The sequence below is a fragment of the Trematomus bernacchii genome, unplaced genomic scaffold (genome assembly GCF_902827165.1).
Source record: "Trematomus bernacchii unplaced genomic scaffold, fTreBer1.1, whole genome shotgun sequence".
In the NCBI taxonomy this organism is placed as follows: domain Eukaryota; kingdom Metazoa; phylum Chordata; class Actinopteri; order Perciformes; family Nototheniidae; genus Trematomus; species Trematomus bernacchii.
This window is the reverse complement of record NW_022987801.1, coordinates 3,028,597-3,047,907: the sequence shown is the minus strand read 5'-3', so window position 1 is coordinate 3,047,907 and position 19,311 is coordinate 3,028,597. Positions and strand designations below refer to the sequence as shown.

At 40.2% G+C, this 19,311-nt stretch overlaps 2 protein-coding genes across 4 annotated transcripts; one reads left to right on the top strand and one right to left on the bottom strand.

Moving 5' to 3' along the window:
* Positions 1 to 6,426: 6,426 nt before the first annotated feature.
* cunh4orf48 (chromosome unknown C4orf48 homolog) lies at positions 6,427 to 12,181 on the bottom strand. 2 transcript variants are annotated; one of them, XM_034150176.1, is made up of 4 exons: positions 11,650 to 11,894; positions 11,309 to 11,445; positions 10,635 to 10,723; positions 6,427 to 7,456 (listed from the first exon to the last, which is right to left on the bottom strand). In XM_034150176.1, the coding sequence occupies exons 2-4, from the start codon at positions 11,418 to 11,420 to the stop codon at positions 7,385 to 7,387; spliced, it is 273 nt and encodes a 90-aa protein (XP_034006067.1). In that variant the 5' UTR covers positions 11,421 to 11,445; positions 11,650 to 11,894; the 3' UTR covers positions 6,427 to 7,384. The 2 variants fall into 2 exon arrangements, with proteins under 2 accessions (XP_034006067.1, XP_034006068.1); XM_034150177.1 differs by having other exon boundaries at positions 11,309 to 12,181.
* Positions 12,182 to 12,389: 208 nt separating this feature from the next.
* nelfa (negative elongation factor complex member A) lies at positions 12,390 to 19,311 on the top strand. 2 transcript variants are annotated; one of them, XM_034150174.1, is made up of 11 exons: positions 12,390 to 12,812; positions 14,675 to 14,846; positions 15,516 to 15,677; positions 15,863 to 15,952; positions 16,088 to 16,218; positions 16,329 to 16,398; positions 16,479 to 16,582; positions 16,685 to 16,793; positions 17,632 to 17,954; positions 18,057 to 18,156; positions 18,521 to 19,311. In XM_034150174.1, exons 1-11 carry the CDS (start codon positions 12,603 to 12,605, stop codon positions 18,703 to 18,705), a joined length of 1,656 nt encoding a protein of 551 aa, XP_034006065.1. In that variant the 5' UTR covers positions 12,390 to 12,602; the 3' UTR covers positions 18,706 to 19,311. The 2 variants fall into 2 exon arrangements, with proteins under 2 accessions (XP_034006065.1, XP_034006066.1); XM_034150175.1 differs by having other exon boundaries at positions 12,595 to 12,850.

The window sequence follows — 19,311 nt, the reverse complement described above, 5'->3', positions numbered from 1 at the left end:
ATTAGGCTAGCAATAACGTGTTTATAATTGCAATCGTATACGGGTATTCTGCTACCATACAATGTAACTTGCATGAATACATTGTTTTGCGCTAGCATACAGCTAGCCTCGTTAGCTACATGCAGTATATGTACGGTCACAATGTACGGTAAACCGGAGTATACTGTATGAGTATTCCGTGTGTGTGACTGCAGACATTCTCCTGCCATGACAAACATGTAAGGCCATCTGCTGACATTGTAGTTGATATATTTAAACGCTAGCAACGTAGCATCACAAAAATGTTTTTCTGACCAAAACTAGCTCAAGCTCCGTGTGTTAGATCGCTACGCCAGCTATAATGTAATTACGTTTCGCGACTGACCGGCAAATCACCCGCAGTATACTGTCAATAGGTATTTTGTGTGTGAATGCAGACATTCTCCTGCTATGAGATACATGTATGCAAGGCCATCTGCTGATATTAGAGTTGATATATGGAAACTCTAGCAACTTAGTTAGCACAGTTAGCACTGTGTCAATGGCTTAGCAGTCCAACACAGTTTACACATTTAAACAGTCTTGTTTGATAAATACACAAATAACAATGCAAACTTACAGGTTGTATACCCAGATCTTCCCCTGCTCCAAACGGTCCAAACAAGCTGTGCATATCCGGCCTCAAACTGGGCAATGTTTTTGGAAGCTTTCGTCTGTGAAATGCCGGTTCATCGAACCTCTGGAGGAGGAACACGCCGCTGCTGGTGTGGCCATAGCTCTTCGGGATTGGTCCATTTCGTTCCGGGTACCGCATGACATCAGGCGGTACCCGGAACTAAATGGAAGACTCAAATGGGCAGTGACGTATCTCCAACGAGGCGTTTTGGGGAGGTATTTTCTGTGTTAGAGTTTTACTCGCTACAGGGTGTACTTTGAGGGTTTTGACTCTGCACACCGTTTACATGCATAAAAACCTTCATAACACACAAGGGGACGGGTAATAACCGGAAAAGCATGACATGGGAGCTTTAAGTGACTTCCTAGTACCTGAGGTCTGTCTCCCTCTTGTGGTCAAAGGTTAGCGGCACTTATTTATACTAAAATACTAAAGCATTTCTGATACATGAAATGAGGCAATTTCTGAGGTCATATTCAGGAAGTGTTTTAACTTTCCATTAGAAATTACCCCCAATGGCTCTGTAGTATTGCAAGTGATTTCCTTTTGAGACGGACTCATACAGCAGCTGGGGCCAATTAGAAGAAGTCCCTTTGACCTTGTTGCTATGAGTGATATAAGCCTTGAGACGTTTCATGAATATCGCCTGTTGTTGAGAGATGTGGAGTTTCTTGACCTTGTAGGGAGGAAGGGAGCTTTAAAAGAGTTTAAATACAGGAAATACGAACAACCACCAAAACGTTGATATGATTGATTTTTTAATGATTGAGCCAAAAAGAGAACACTTGGATGTTCGACAGATAGACTGCTTTGTTTGATTGAAGTTGGCTGGGATCACTTGCATAAAAGTGATGTCACACACTTCTTACATTATCGGGTTGTTGCTTATATTGCAATACAGCCACTGTCAGTCAAATCTGATCAAAACACGCCCATTTAAGATCAATCTGAATCATGATAAATAACAACTAAGTACGTTTTTTACAAACATTTACCCTAAACGTTGCTTATTTATTCATTAATGTTTATACAAGGACATGGAGACTCACTCAAAAACCAAGTCTTCAGGGTTTTTAACAAATACATAAAAAAGAATAGTCACTTTTATTACATTTAATTCATTATAATGCATTGAATACTGGACTTTTTTATTAATATGAACTGAATATGCCTAAGCCTAGAGTATATTGTTGCATTAAACATACTGTGTGGTGGCAGTTGGACCATAAATAGCTGGTGCTTTATGCTTATTTCACAATTCAAACCATGATTTCCTTTCCTATTTGTCCCCTCTGTCCCTTTGCAATCTCTCTTGGGTCAATTCTTCCATAGCACTGGGCATGCGTTCTCTCAGATTGTCATATGATGAGTAATTCATGATGGAACAGCAGAAATATACATATATATAATTAATGCATTATCATGCACATCACTTATTCATTGTGCCCTGCTAACATTGGCAAATTCTCCAGCGTCCTCTTGTTGCTGTTGCCAAGAGTTTACACTACTTTTACATTTTGATATCTCTCACACAGGGAGATATCTCCTAGATCAACGAGAGTATTGGGACATATTTAAAACGAGCAAAGGGAGACTAGGCAACACAGTCTCACGGCATTTCGTGTTATAGTCACGAAATTCATCTATTGATTCGTGTCACACAGAACGATTTTAAAAGCAATGTAAATAATAACAAATTAGAAGGAAAAACAGATTTAAAAAAAATACAGATTTCAGTATTCTGACACAGAACGATTTTAGAAGTAATGTATTTATATTGGTAGTATGTTTCGTGCCTGCACCAAATAATAACAAATTAGAAGGAAAAAAAGATGACAAAAAATACAGATGTCAGTATTCTGAGGCTCTGAGCCATTTCTTTTCCTCGCGGACGGCAAAAAAACTCAGACATTATACAATTTAAGATAAAAGGGTTAGGGTAAGATATTGAGTAAGAAAATGTTTTTATGAACCACACAGCTTCCGGTATTCCAAGACCCGACCGGACAAAAAAACGTGGTGCAGGCACGAAACACACTACCAATAGAAATGCATTGCTTTTAAAATCGTTCTGTGTGACACGAACAAAATGCGAAAATCGTGTTGTTGAACACGAATCAATAGATTAAATACATTTCGTGACTATAACACGAAATGGCGTGAGACTAGGAGAATATTCACTGTGACTCCAGATGTGCTTGTGTAAGTGTCCTCAATGTGAAGCTTAAATACATATTTTCTGATGACTGAAAATCTTCACAGATAGCTTGAAACTGGTTTAAGTTACATAGTGTATAAGTTTAGTTCGTTTTTCTCATTAATCCAGTGGTGACAGCAAATAAAGTTGGGTTGCTTTTGTCCGGGTTGTTTTGTTTTTCTCGTCATGAGGAAAGAGGCATTACCAGCTGCTGAACGGCTTTTGTTTTATTTATTTCTCAGTTTCATTTCACACCAGCTGCTTGTCATCTTTTATAGTATGTCATTGATTGTTTCGTAACGCCCACCATGTTAGTCTTTTTTATTTCTGATTGTTTTGTCTTCACAGACCTCTACAAAAGACTGTCAACGAATCAGCAGCTCAAGAAGAAAATATACTGCTTGGAGACAACATCCATACCTCTTGATGGACAGCATTTACCAGAATCTGAGGTAACTATCCCTTCTAGCACACAACACATATGCACATGCTTTTATGTGCTTGAAAGGAATCTTACCTGAGCCATCAAGAGGCATGGAGGACGTTGGTATCACATCGCCGTCTCCATCTCTGTTCTCATAATTGGATGAGGTCAAAAATAAGCTGGGAAAAAAGTCAAGGAAAAGGAATCAATACACATTACACAAGTAGTTACCTTAAAGTTATCAACACAAATGTGCTAAAAGATATTATTGAAGACTCAAATATCTAGCTAATGATTCAGCTATTAACAGTGGAAACAATTCCTAAAATTCACCAATAAACAGTTCAAATATTGAGCTAAAAGTCATCAATAAACAGTTCAAATATTGAGCTAAAAGTCATCAATAAACAGTGGAAATATATAGATAACAGTCACAATTAAATAGTTGGAATATCTTTGCTAGATAGCAGGAAAATGTGCTAAACTTTACCAATACACAGTAAAATATTGACCGTTAAAGTCACCGAAATAAAGAGGAAATAGAATGCTTAAAGTAGTGAATAAATGGTTGAAACATATGTTGCCCCTCCAAGTGCGAACAGTGTGACTGAAAACGTACTCAACCAAATGTAAATCCTCACAATCCAATTGTATGAAAAAGTCACAATATTCACTTTTATATAATAAATAGTTTTAACAATAAATTCAAATGAACATGAACTCGAGCTTGAGCTCAGCTGACAGGGCGAAAAGGGTTGGAAAAAACCCCTCTAGTTTTCTTATAACTAGAATATCTACTTGCAGTCTTGTGCTATAACTGTCATCTCATTCCCACTGAGCACACGGCTGAATTATACATTTGCAGGCTTTAGATTCTCCCTGGCGGGGGGGGGGGGGGGGGGGGGGGGTGAGAGGTTGCCTTCTGTTATGCAAAATAAGATCCAAAGTTTGATAAGACGGTCCAAACTTTTGTGGCAAGGTCGAATGTATGCCTCAGTAAGATAAAAGAGGAGGGAAACATCGGAGGGTTTTGCCTGCTTGCCCCCGGCGGAGTATCTCAAACAGCTGGAAGGGTTCAGTCAGCTTTGGAGCAGATGAAAGAGAAAGTTGAAAGGCTCCTGCAGAGAAAGGGGGAAGAAAGTGGGAGTGCTTGACGACAAGGCTTTTTCAGAGTGATTCAGCATTTACTTGATGTCCCTCTCAGTCACTCCTTCCCATAAAAGTGTTAGGCTAAAGCTGCTGAAGCAACAGAACTGGAGTGTAATAAGCTGCTTGTGGTGCAGTAAAGGGGGATTTGCCTCGATATTGCTTGCGGTGCATGGCGGCCCCTCTGGGCTGAGATTCCTGGCAGGACACGGCGGACAGTGTAGTGCTAGGGTTTCATGTTTTGGATCTATTTACAGTGTTTTACCCCATCTGCATTTACAGCCATGGGGGAAGAAGAGAGTGCTGCATCGCTGCGACACAGCTGGCGGCATGCCTTCACTCAGAGCCCCTCCTGCTGGGGGAGAGGAGGAACTGCAGGGTTACTTCACTTTAATCTATTGTAAATAATTAAAAAGGTGTCTGTGTGGGAGGAGGTGAGGTCAGTTTACAGCAGGACCTTATGGCGCGTTTCCACTACAGCGCGGAGCACGGTTTAAGAGGGCTGTGACGTCAGCGGCCCGTCTTTGGTTGCGTTTCCACTTGGCCTAGTACCGGCCGGCGGGTCCTAATTCACAGTTTTTCTGGCCTCATAAAATCGCGGGTCCAGGGCTAGAGACAACGAGGCTGAGTCGGGCTGAGTATGCTAAACTAGAGAGAGCATCACTGGCAAGGGGGCTACAACTACAACAAGATGGACATATTTGACCGTGATTTAATTGTAATACACGTTTCAAAATGATGCCGAAGTAACAACATACTGATACCGGTTAGTAAAAACCATGAATTAATGCTTTGTCAAGTCTGCAGACAGACGGCAGGCGAAAAACCTTTTAAAATGCGTGTTTTCTAAATGGAGATTGGCTAAGCTAACGCAGTATATGCTCCGACCGTCCACACTCACAACAACGGCCTATACAGACATAAATAAAGCAGCGACTGTATTCACCATGACACAGGCAGTCTGTGGTTTGTACTTGTTTAACTTTTGTCTAGTTTCTGAACATATATGAGGAGCTGTGAGCTCTGAGTGCTCACAGCTAACGGCTGTGTTGTTTTTCTTCAGGGGACATTACATTGACTTGCATGCATTTCCTGGAGACTTATCCTAACCTTAACCATAACAACCCTAACCCTTACCCTTAACCTTACCCTAACCTTAACCAAGTCTTCACCCTAAAATTAATGATTCCCCTTGTGGGGACCTCCATTATGTCCTCATAAGGGAGGCGAGTCCCCACACGTGACTGTGTAAACAGATGTAGGTCCCCACAAGGATAGTAATGCTAGGACACACACACACACACATTGCTATACAGCTCCTGAGAGAACAGAGGGGAAGTGCTGCTATGAATCAAGGTGTTGCTCAAAATTGAAAAAGCATAAATAATCATTGATGGAAATGCGTACAGAAGTGGAGACCTACCACCTTTATTCATAACCTACCTAAGTACTAAAGTTGAGCGTAAGATATTTAAATAAGACTTGCATAGTTTTCTGATGCTAAGATATCTTTTTTTTCTGGAAAATGTGATAAATGGATGAATAATTTAGAGTGAAATAGTAAAAAATAATTTTTGCTTAAAAATTGACATAAATGATTAATTTGTTTTTCAGATGCTTTCCTCTAAACTTTAAGCAGTAGAGAAACAAAATGTCCTACTTTTTAATTACAAATCATAAGGCGGCCGGCATAGTGTTGTCATTGATAACAATTGAGACAAATAAAGTAGAGCCATTATTAAAGGAGTTTACCCTGTTTTTTTTAAGCAAATATGCAAAGAACCACCTATAACTTTATACTCAAACGCTATTAGGGTTCTGTGACAGTAAACTTAATTTTTCCAGGTATTGGAGAGTTTTAAACACAAACAATTAATGGATAAATCAAGAAAAAATAATTGTTAAAGCCAATTATAGAAGTGGAAATACTCTTTACACATGTGTTACACATAGCCATCACAGTGCTACAACTGAGCTGTGAGACCTAACAGAGACCAAAACAAATAAAGGTCATTCATTGTTTTTTATTGATAGGTACAACATTAAGACAATAAATGTGGCGTCTTACTCTTGTGACACAATGTTAACAAAGTACACTGTTCATGAACAAGCAACCATAAGACAAATATTATTTCTATCTCTATCCGTCCTCCCGTCCCCCGCCGATATTGCATTTTATGATACTATATCGTTCGTCACTATTTCTTGCATACACCTCTGTCAGGCAGAGAAAACCCGTGTACATATACAGTATCTATACATACAATCTACAATAACAGCAGTTTAACAAAAAGTGCTGTAAATTCATGCTACAGTGCTGTGCTAAATCAAGACTTACAAATACGCTTTCTCCACCTAAAGAAAAATTCAAAAAGATTAGTTCGAACTTCTGATAAAAATTTATTTTTTCTGATGTCGTTACAAATAAATCTTCATTGTTTGTTCCTAAAGATATATTACTTTCTTTAATTTACCCAACTTTTTTTGCAAAAGGCAGCAAATAATTTAAATAATTAAAATGTTACCGATTCATAATAAGTGATTTTTTTATGTTTTATTGAAGTATTTTGAGCCGTTAATAAATAAATTCCACGTGATGCTACAGTTTGATGTGTATAATCGTCGTATGAAATCTCAAACAACACATTCAACGAGTTTATCGATGCATTCTACTGTATCTACATTATACAGTCAAATACTAAAAAGTACAAAAGATAGTTTATGCTTCATAGATGAGAAACTGACCTAGATCCCGTGACGATGAAGACAAACTAAATTCACAGGCGTGTTTCACGATGTAAAACCTCAGTGGTATAAAAGTCGTCCCCAATAAGGCAAAACAACAACATGAGAGAAAAGGAAAATAAAGTGCCTATTGCGTGAATAAGTTAAGATGAAGGTCGCTGTACATGAGTTTAGAGGTTTAGAACAGGGTGGGTGTCAGTGTGTGGAGGGGGGGTCTTCAGCGCAGAGAGTTGACGGGCATGCAGTCACACAGAGCCCTCCTCTCCGCCCGCAGCACCAGCGTCTCTGTCTGCAACAAACAACAACAAACATGTCAATATCAGTTAAGTCTGAGGGTGTCACTAGTCCTATTTCTATCCTCCTCACTTTTAAAGTTTGCTTAAAGGTCCCATATTATACTGTTTTTCATCAATATCTTATAGGTCTCAGATATATACAAAACATGTCTCTGAAGTGTTTGGCTCCAAACACCAAACAGATCATTGCAGCATTACCCATAATCCCCTCTGTTTCAGCCCTGTTTCAAAAGTGCTGATTCTCTGTCTGTTACTTTGGATGAAAATAAGGAGCCACTCCCCACGCCCCTCTGAGAGATATTTGGTTAAAAAGAACACATTAGGCGCTTTCACACCGGAGTACTTTTACCCGTACTTTTCCTGTTTAGTTCCGTTAGTGCCTGGAATTTTGCGTTCACACCAAAAAGAGAATTTAGTTCATGAGAACTTTTACCCCCATTTTTAGTGCCTGCTAGAGAGGTGGGACTATCCTGGGGAGAAAAAGTATCAATTTCGATTGGCTGGGCGAATTGCAAACCACGCCCCGTAAAACTCTGAAAAGATTTTTGAAGCCGTCATTGTATTTGCTGGCATTAGCATTATTAGCATTAGCATTAGCCCCGCGCACCAACGGAGAGAGAATAACTTATGGCAACACAAAAAAAAACATTGGAGTGATGAGGAGGTGTCGGCGTTCTGGCGATTTACTCGGAAGGCTTCAGTAGAAGCTGCTTGGAGTCCCAGCAGCTTCTACTGAAGCCAGTCCCCAACTCCGGGGACTTCTGGCCGGGGACTTCGGGTGGCAGTATACGCCGTGAAGTTGTTAGCGGCCTGCCAGTAAACCCAAAGCAGAAGAAGAAGAAGTGATGTCAGCGGCTTCATTTGCGTAATCTTCCCTCAGGGAACTTATTCCGGTGTGAACGCGATCGGCTCTTAGTTCAATGGGGGTACTAAGTGCTGGGAACTAAGTACGGCAAAGTACTTGGGATGAAAGCGGCTAATGGTGCTCTAGGAGGAGATTCAGGTGATAAGGTGGGGGGGTTACCTTGGTTGGTTATAGAGTGGTGCAGGGATGACGTATTTACCCGGAAATAAGCTGCGCATGGGTTCCCTCGACAAAAAAGCAATGGGATTTCTCCATAGGATTTTGGAAAATAGCTCGAAATAAGATCTGTGGAAAACGAACCCGTTTGATAAATGCAAGTTTTGTTCAGCCGGATAATATCCACATGTAAATTTCGAATCATAAATCTAATCGCCAGAAGCAAAATGCTAACGTTATGCTATAAAGGAACTACAGCCGAGTACAGCAGGGTCGCACGACTTCACCGTCACGCCAACTTAAGATGCATATTCAAAAATACAGATTTGAAATTGTACAAGTTGAAGCGTTTGTTTTAACAGTTTGTAAGAGCGCAGGTACTTGCTTTCAAGCAGAACAGGGGCAAACAAACTTAGCGGGAGTGTTTACGTGTTCGGCATAATAACGTACAACGTCCTCGACAACTTCTGTAGTCCTATTCAGCCACTTGTTAACAACCATCGTTTTTCAGACACGTTAACTCTTCAAAAAACACCAGTGGGGTCATTGCTGATGTATTTAATGTCGTAGAACAAAACGTGATCTCTCTCTTAAACTTGTGTCAACCACAGACCTTATTTCCAGCTATTTTCCAAAATCCTATGGAGAAATGCCATTGGCTCTGAGACGAGGGAACCGGTAGTGGTAAAATGCTAACTCACTTCCGGGTTGTAGGACTCGTCACTGCACCACTCTATTGGCTAATGTTACACAAGCCAAGAAATCGTTATGACATCATAAAGTGGCCAAAATCTGATCAGCTCATTTTCAGACAGGTTTTTATATAAATGGATCAGGACAGAAAGAGAGAGAATCTTTGTTCCTGAAACTTTCAGAATCTCTTTACACAGAGGGGACACATGTTTATGTACAAAAGACATGAAAAAGTGGATTTTGCATAATAGGTGACCTTTAATTAACTAAAAGTCCAATGTCCTCTTAGTGTCCATATGCTCACATCCACATGGGAGAAACTCTTGTTCCATTAAAAGGTTAACTTGCAGGCTTTTTGTCCTAGATTCTGCATCTCCAACATACATGCTGCTGTGCTATTTTAGTGTTTTTGGGTTATATGCAGCTTGTGAGGACAGTGCAGACACTAGTCAATGCTGCATTATGGGAAAGAAAACTAGAACTTTATTTAGCCTTTTTTATTAAAACATAATTTTCTTACAAGATGCATGAACTAATTATCAATTAAAGCAGTAAAATACAGTGCTCTCTGGAGTAAATAAATAAATCATTATTTATTATTTGTAGAGGTTCAGTTTTGAATTGGGAAATATTATTTTACATTTCAGTCAAACAGTATATGAATGTTTGACAATAAATTATGTTTTCTACCAAACGTACTAAGGGTCTGGTGATAATCAATGAAATGTGATATTGTCATTATAATTATTACGTTAATGCAATATAAGGAACTTTTCTTGTGTGTACTAACAGCATAATAACCAATTTACCTTTAATTCAGTTATTTCTAGTTCATCTAATGCAGGGGTCTCAAACTCAAGGCCCGGGGGCCAAATCCGGCCCGCGACTTCATTTTATGTGGCCCCGCAAGAGCTTGCAAAGAATATAATACGTTTATTATACGGTTACATGCCACTTTACAGAAGCAGGTTGCCCATAAACTACATGTCCCACAATGCATCTCGTTTTGTGACACTGAAGAGACTTGCAATTATTTGCCCTGGACTTCTGCTTTCAGACGTAGTTAATTACTAAGTTATTATCCTATCCGATAATAATCCAATTCAGAGGCAATAATGTAATATAATACATTATTTTATATATATATTATATATTTATATAGTTACAACCAGCCCTTTGAGTGCAACCTTTATGCGAATGTGGCCCGCGATGAAATTGAGTTTGACACCCCTGATGTATAAAAATGAAGACTTATATTACTTAAATACTTCACCTAAAGAAGCTGACTTTATTGTGAATTCTACCAAATAACTTTACATTATATACAATGTATGTTAAATGACAGCATTTAAATTAACATCCAATATCAAGCCATCATCCAGCATAATAATAGCGTATGAATCATGAGCATTTAACAGTTTCTCAAATAAAAATATTGAAAGTATTTCTTCTCCTACCCTGGCGTCGAGGTTGAACGCAGTCTTCTTTAGATCTTGCAGGGCCCTCTGCATAAACTCAAATGCATGACAGTCCACACATGGGCGACCTGCAAATAAAAGGGACATTTTTCAGAAACGTGTCAGTTAGTTACACAGACATATTTACCTGAGGTTTGCTTACATCTAGAACTGCAACAAATAGTCGACACTGATTAGAAATATATATGCCAACTACCAAATGAACGAATAAGCCTTTAGGTACTTTTGCATGCAAACAATTACACTTTACACCTCTCAGATATGGAGTTTTTACTGTTTTATATCATGTAAAATCTGAAAATCTAATTTAAATACATGAATTGGCCTCTGAGAAACTTGGGTTGTACAATATTCAATATTTTCTGATATTTTACAGACCCAAAAGTGAACCATTGTTATCATAAATGGTGCCTGCAAAGGAAAATCATAGGTATTTGCCTTTACATTTCTATGACATTTGGGTCTTAAAGTAGCAGTGCAGGGCCCATTTTCTTGTTGTCACATATAGGCAATTAGGATGACCTACAATTCCCACCATGACACCTGTGTGGGGAGCTATGACAACACCATTGTGGCAGATTTCCACCACGCATATATTTATAAACCTGCACTGAACATGGAGAAAAATCCATATTTATATGAAATCCACCTACTTTCAGCAGGGATGACAGTCCCAGTCTCATGATCCGCATCAGCTGCACCGAGACAGATGAGCTGCACCGCCAGAAGGAGCACCGCTGCCTGCAGATATCCACTGGACGCCATGGTGCTGATCAATTACCTTTTGGAGCTAGAAATAAAATTGCCCAGGTGTTTGGTAAAATACAACAACAGAAAATGTTCCACACGGCCGTCAATCAATGAAATAACAGCATCTGATTGGCTTTGTTTGTAAAATAGTCCCGTTTTCATCGGTTAATATGTGTATGTATTTAAAAGTATGAATACACAGAGTATAATCACTGCTTATTTTACAAATGACGTGTTATCTTACCGTGAATCAGTCGATGATATTTGCAGAATCAACGCAAGATGCACACCTAGGGTTGTTTAATGTGGAGTACGGGAGTGCGCATGCGTGTGCCTCTATTTGCTTTGGGGACCAGAATCAAGTCTTCCGGTGAAAATATTCAAAATAAAAGCCTAGAAAAACTTAGAATTAATAAACTAACTGTAGAGATGTATTTACTCTGTCATACATTGTTTTATTTATGCATGAGTCATAGTTAATGGTACAATAAACAAAGTACTTAAATATGATTTTAAAGTACTTTACTTGTCTTTTTCTCGTTTTCTGCAACCCCTAAACAGACCATAGGAAAATATTGAACTGTACTTCACTACATTAATACAACATTTCTCGTTACTTCTTATTTTTCAGATCAAAAACGTGGTATGTTTTAAAAGAGAGTAAACATCACAAATAATGGGATATGTTTATGTTATAAAGTGTCCTAAGTATAAAGCTGTAAACATGTGCTCTAGCTCAATCAGCTGTTACATTGTTGCTTATATACTTCATTTGTAATAATATATATAGATACACTCAAGCCAATCTACGTAATAATTATTAAATGCAATATTTCTACTTTCACCTGAGTTAAGGGGACTTTTTTATCATTATAATATATTATAAAAAAGTGCATTGCATTAGTGAACTTACTTTAAAAATGTTCTTTGACATACAAGAATTGCACTGAAATACACAAAATGAAACTAAATGTTTTTTTCCTTTAGTATTTTGGCGCGAACTGAATAAATACAGTTGAACGTTTCAAACAGAGCAATTACATTCATATATCAGATAAGACCATAAAGTATTTTCCAGTTTTTATTTATTTTGTTGTGCTTCAATGTTGTCAAAAGAGCCCGGTGTGGGCGGGGTCCTGACTGTTTTCTTAGGTGGCCCGTTAAAATGCCCGAACTCAAAACACTTCTTTTTCCAAGATGGCGTCGATGAAGGACAGCGACACCGGCCTGTGGCTTCACAACAAATTGGGATCCACGGACGAGCTTTGGACGCCTCCGAGCATCGCTTCTCTCCTCACCGTGTCAGTAATTGACAACATACGGCTGTGCTTTTCGAGTTTGTCGCCGCCGGTGAAGCTGAAACTGCTGCTCGGGATGCTGCATCTCCCCCGGCGGACCGTGGACGAGGTGGGTCGCTTTTCGGTAGCTTTCTGTTAGCCTGACAGGTAAAGTAGGCTTTTAACTTAAAAACACAGCTAAGTAGTCAGCTCAATGTAAGACTAGTAGTTCTAAATCGAAGCATTACTTGTTCTGTTGGTGTTTAACTACAGGTGAAACGTCTAAACATGCTTAATCGCCTATTTAGTTAGCATTAGCTTGCTATCTCTAACTGATCATTTGCAACGGTTAATATAGTTAGCGAACTAACGTAAAAAACAGAACACGATATTCCTGCGCCCGGGCCAATTTACATCCGTTCTTGAGAAAGACGTCTACGCGTAAGTTCGTTAACTAGCTAAACGACCGACTTGACGATATAATCGCGTTTTTTCTGCAGTGGTTGAGCAGCGACACCGGGAAACATTAGCCTAGCTGTCCTCGTTCAGACATTATGGTGGGATGGGCACAAGAGAGCAGAGTGGCCGAGCTGGAGGCGGTCCCAGCATCTAGTCCCACTCATCACTTGATAAGCTGCCTCAACGTTAGACACCCGTCATCTTAGTCATGCATATTTAGAACGTTTGTTACAGACAAAATACCTTCTTCTGTAGTACCACAGTGTAGGAATAAATTGGCTTATTATATTAAGTACTTATTATGCAAAATCATATGTATTAAATGACTGGAGTATTATTTTTGATGGATTAATTTGTTTATCACCGCTGGTAAAAGTGAAGCCAATTTCCTTATTACTGCTGCTCGATATCTTAACCTATAATTATATCTTAGTGTTTATGTGTTTGTTAATTTATATGTTATAATTATAATAGTTTATTATCTGAGTAACTAATTTTGTCAAATAAATGTAGTGGAGTGAAAGTGCAATATTTCCCTCTAAATTGTACAAGTACCCAAAAGTATACTTGGGTACAGTACTTGAGTAAATGTACTTGGTTCATTTGCACCACTGCCCTCTCTGAGGTGGTGGCTCTCATGTACTTTACACAAGGAAATCAGATGAAGTGTAACTAATGCTGCTTGTAACTCAAATGATCTGACATGATTTGATTGCTGCCAGATGTCTGCCTTCATTGTAGTCGATGGTGTTGTCTTTATTTTAAATACTGTAGGTCGCTCTGATCTTTACTGTTGCCAACATGTCATCAGTTTCATTGTAAACAAGCTGCATGTAAATAATAATAGTTGACAGATGCTTCGCAAATCCTGTTGCATCATTTTGTCACAAGCTGCAGATACAAGTCTTGGGGATCAATCGACGATTAAATCGAAGCCATTTGACCTCTAAGAGATCTGCGGCTACACTGAAATGACACAGCAACAGGATAGGAAGGAACAGTTGATCAACAAAAACGAAAAAGACCGCCTTTTGCTTATATATTTGTTATTGTGAATGTAATGCATTTTAGATTTTCTTGCCATTGATCAGACGACTTAAAGAAAGTACTTTGGGTTTTAAATGACTGAAAGCTCAAGACATTAAACTGCAAATAAACAATAATAACGTCAAGTTCTCCTTTTATCATGAACTCCTCAGGTAGGGACAGGTCTTTGGTTTCACTTATCGTCTGAGTAACTCATTTTGTGGAGTGAAAGTGCAATATTTTCCTCTGGATTGTAGTAGAGTAGAAGTACAAAGTAGCAGTAAATGGAAATACTCAAGAAAAGTACCCCATAATTATACTTAAGTAAAGTAATTGATCAGAAAGTGTGTTAAAACTCAGACTTATGTACACAACTTTAGTGAATGTGTGAATTATTTTATTTCCTTTTTATCTCCTCTGTAAAGTGTCTTTGAGCACCTGAAAAAGCGCTTATAAATCAAATGTATTATTATTATTATTACTAACCCCGTCTTCCTCTCTCTTTAGATGAAGGAGGCCCTGTCGGAGATCATCCAGCTGGCGACGGTGGATTCGGAGCCCTGGGTGCTGATGGTCGCAGACATCCTCAAGTCCTTCCCAGAGACCGGCTCTCTCAACCTGGACCTGGAGGAGCAGAATCCAAATGTGCAGGATATCCTCGGAGAGCTGAGGGAGAAAGGTAGGCAGTGTGTGTGACTATGTATTTAGTTGTGGTGGACCCACATTGAGAGAATCCATGGGTTGAAAATACAACAGCATTGTAATACTAATGTTGTGTTACTCAGCCCGCTGCTCTGGAACAAATAATGTCATTACAGCAGAGTATGAACTTATGGTTAATACATAATGTTCTGATACAGTCTGGAAAATAAGAGGGTATTAGAATCTACTAAACACTTTTATTTGTTCTCAGTCAGCCCCCTGTCTTTTGATACTTTATGAATAGCTTGAGGGGTTCAATATTTCACATGTGATTGTGTTCATAACGTTTGGTGTATGTGGGACTTGTGAGCATATGTCATTGTTTTGAAATGGCATGTTATGAATGCATTTTTTTTATAGTATGAACTCATAAGGCCTTCAAAAGGTTTTCATTAACGATGCAAACCGTTAATAAAGTGTTGCTATGATCCTTTCTAGAGTGTATATACACCTTTTATTCCATCTGGCCAAAATTGGCATATGGATTCTAATGTTTAGTGATATTTTGCGAGCTTGTTTGCTAACATTTTTCATCTGCTAAACATGGGCAAGTGAGGTTGTGAAGTGAGTGCTAGATCCTCCATCTGTCCTTCTGTAAATATGCTGATTAATCTCTTCCCCTCGTCTTCTGTCCCCCCCCCCCTAGTGGGCGAGTGCGAGGCGTCGAACATGCTTCCTCTGGAGTGCCAGTACCTGAACAAAAGTGCGTTAACCACTCTGGTGGGACCCCTTACACCCCCCGTCAAACATTTCCAGCTGAAGAGGAAACCCAAGAGTGCGACACTCAGAGCGGAGCTGCTGCAGAAATGTAAGTTAACCTTCAACGAATAATTTTCTCTGCAGCAGTATTTGAAAGCATCAGTCATTTGTTTCCTTTGGCTTGATATTGGCATATTTGTACTTGTTAGGCATTGTTTACGATTGTGTGCAAGATCAGCGTGTGTACTTTGTTGATTATGTGTTCACAGTACATTACTTTCTTTTCCCTTCTAGCCATAGAGACAGCGCAGCAGCTAAAAAAGACAGCCGGAGTGCCTTTTCACGCCAAAGGGAGAGGACTGGTCAAAAAGATCGACACAACCAGTGAGTTGAATATCAATGAAAGCTCATTCAGTGCTTCTAAAAAAAAAAAAGTAGCATCATAGCAATCATTTTGACATATGTAGCCAAGAACGTTTTTATTCAGACTCTTGTTGCTGATACATTTGTTACTCTCAGCTCCTCTCAAGGGGATTCCCAACAAGGCCCCGTTCCGCAGTCCCACGGCCCCCAGTATGTTCAGCCCGCCCAGTAACCGCACGCCTATCGCCCCCGCACGGACGCCTCTGCGCAAGGAGAGGGGGGTCAAGGTAATGTCAGATTCCAGAAAACCCTCCTAGATAAAACTCAAGTCTGAGTCGTTTTATTGTGGTCTAGTTTTATTGCCTAAATGTATTCTAATCTTTTTTCTACTTTTTAGCTCTTAGATATTTCCGAGCTGGATATGGTCGGCGCTGGAAGAGAAGCTAAGAGGAGAAGAAAGACTTTGGGTAACTATATATCTAGTCTTCTACCAGCCCACATTTTAAAGCTGCACCATGAGTTCATGAGTTGGTGTCTTCTGCTTTAGAAACGGAGGCGGGTGAGAAAGCAGCCAAAGAAGAAGCGGCAGCAGCAGCGGTGGTGGTGGAGAACACCACGCCAGACTACGCCGCAGGCCTGGTGTCTGCACAGGTACTCTACTCCACAGCATTTAAACATTGTCTCAAGTTACTGCCTCTCTGTGTCACTCAGTTTTTCTCTGACCATCGTAACTAATGCCGTTTTGTTTGACAGAAACTGGGGGCGGTGACCGAGAATCCTCTGCCGTCGACCAGCTACCTGCCGGCCACACCCAGCATGGTCCCCTCCTCCTCTTACATCCCCAGCTCCGAGGCACAGCCAGGTTAGACAAACACAGAGAACTGTATTGTTTGCTCAAATAAAAGGGTTCTTACGGTCATTAAAAACCTGGAAAAGTCATGGAAATTCAAAATGCTAATTCCAGGCCCTGGAAAAGTAATGGAAATGTAACTAAAGTTGCATCAAATATAATTTATATTTTAGCTAATCGCCGAAAATAGTAATACTATAATGATAATAAATACTGTATCGTATAGTAATGAAACGTAAAATGGCATTTAACTGACGAGGTATTTTGCTGGTGAGACATTTTAGTTGCTTTAGCGTGTAGAAGCTAGTAAGCCTGCTATTGGATTTGTTTTAGATAGGCACAACATGTTTCATATGCAGACCACCATTTTCAGTGGTACCGCTGAGAAAGAGTCATTCTTTTTGGAGAAGTCATGGAAAATCATTGGTGAAAAAGTGTATGAACCCTGTTTTATACACTCACAGAAAAAAAACCTCCCTACAGGCAGCAGGAGGGCATTTCAAGATTCAACGGTGTTATTGTGGTATGCACAAAGCTCCAGTGTAGAAATGGCAATGAAAATCTTCTGACCTGAGCTCCTCTTACAATGCAACATATATAATAAAAATACAAAATAAAAAGTAGTGCAAAAAGTCTATATACATGTAAATAGAATATGATATGTACAAGAACAGAATAGGAATTCAATTAAGACAAAATTAAATACGGTTTATTGCGTGGATAACTATTTCTATAAATCAGTATATTGCAAGATGACAAACAGGAATGTTTATCGGGGCGCTTATCAGAGCTCAGGTGTTTGCATCATGTCAATCTCACAATGTCTCTTCTTCTCCACCCCCCTCTGAAGCGAACGCCGGTGGGTCGGGGCGGGACACGCTGCAGTCGGCACGCCAACCAGAGGAGTCGGCAACAGCGGGCGCCGGCGCCACGGCAACACTACCGGGCCAGTACAAACAGAGGACGCCCATGTACAACGCCAGCAACACGACCAACCCCGCGACCCCCACGTCTCCAAGCACGCCCGTCTCCACCCCCGCCAGCAACGGGCCCCCAGCAGCCGCCACCGCCAGCCAGCCAGAGACCCCCACCCAGCCCCCCAGCACCCCTCAGACCCCCACACCCACCCCCACGCCACCACAGCCCCAGCCCAAAAAGAATCTGTCCCTCACGGTAAGGTGGAGGTGGAGGTTGCTTGGTGGTTCAAAGACACAATAATAGTTTAATTGTAATGTATGGATTTTTTAATTCCCTTCTGCTGTTCCTGCTCCTCAGAGAGACCAGATGTACGCCGCCCAGGAGATGTTCAAGACGGCCAACAAGGTCACCAGACCGGAGAAGGCCCTCATCCTGGGCTTCATGGCAGGATCCAGAGGTACAGGAGAAATACAAACGGTTCTAATGTTTATGTCTGTGACCGACAAAAATGTAATCGTTAAAATGTGCAAGCACAACAATTGTGTTTTATTCGGTTGCGTTTCCTTTCAAAAAGTGAAACCGTACATGTTCATTACATAAAGATGTATTTTCTTAATTGCACAATGTCTTAATAGAGACACATTTGTATTAGGTTAAGTTGGGAGATGAGTCAGAGGTCATATTCGATGTCAGGATCTTGTTCAATTTAAATAAAAACCAGTGGCATAAATGCAGGAAGTTACAGGAAGTATCCCGGATAGTTTCTTAACGCAACAAACCAACCCTTTGATAACCCTCTGCTTCCTCCTGCCGTCCTGCAGAGAACCCGTGCCCGGAGCAGGGGGACATCATCCAGATCAAGCTGAGCGAACACACGGAGGTTCTCCCCAAGGCGGACGGCACCGGCAGCACCACCATGCTGGTGGACACAGTCTTCGAAATGAACTACTCCACAGGACAGTGGACCCGTCTCAAGAAATACAAACCCATCACCAACACCTCCTGAGGAGCTTCAAGGGCTCAAAGTCTCACATCCCAAATTTCTTATTCTCCTCTTCAATAAAAAAAAAAACATGTTTACATACTTACAAGTATTTGCATACACATTTGGGCCAAATCCAGCACTCGTGCGTCGAGGAGAGACAGGTCCTCCCTTTCCTGCACCACCAACATGCAGGACTGAAGAATATTTCTGTACTTTTTGTTCGGTTGTTGCCCTTAGCCTTTTTATTGTTTCAGTTTTATGTCCGATTCCTGAATGATGCTCAGGAGGGGGTGAGAGTTATACGAGTTGGAGCAGAGGAGTTATTCTTACAACAGGCACCTTTTCAACATTTGTACTCCAAGGTACAAGCATGTCAAGTGTCGAGGAAAGGAGGAAATACGAGCTGTCTGTATTTTTCTGTATGAAAAACTGAACTTCAGAACTGAATCATAGTTTGACAAAAAAATAAGAGAACAATAACGAGAAGTTGTCGTAGAGGTGACCGTAAACACAAAAAAGATTTCTCAATGCTGTCAAGTTCTGTTCGGAGCCTTCCGGTAGATGTTTTCATCGGTTTTTCATCCTTTTTCCGAAGAAGGGAAGAAAATAAAGTGACAACAGACTCCA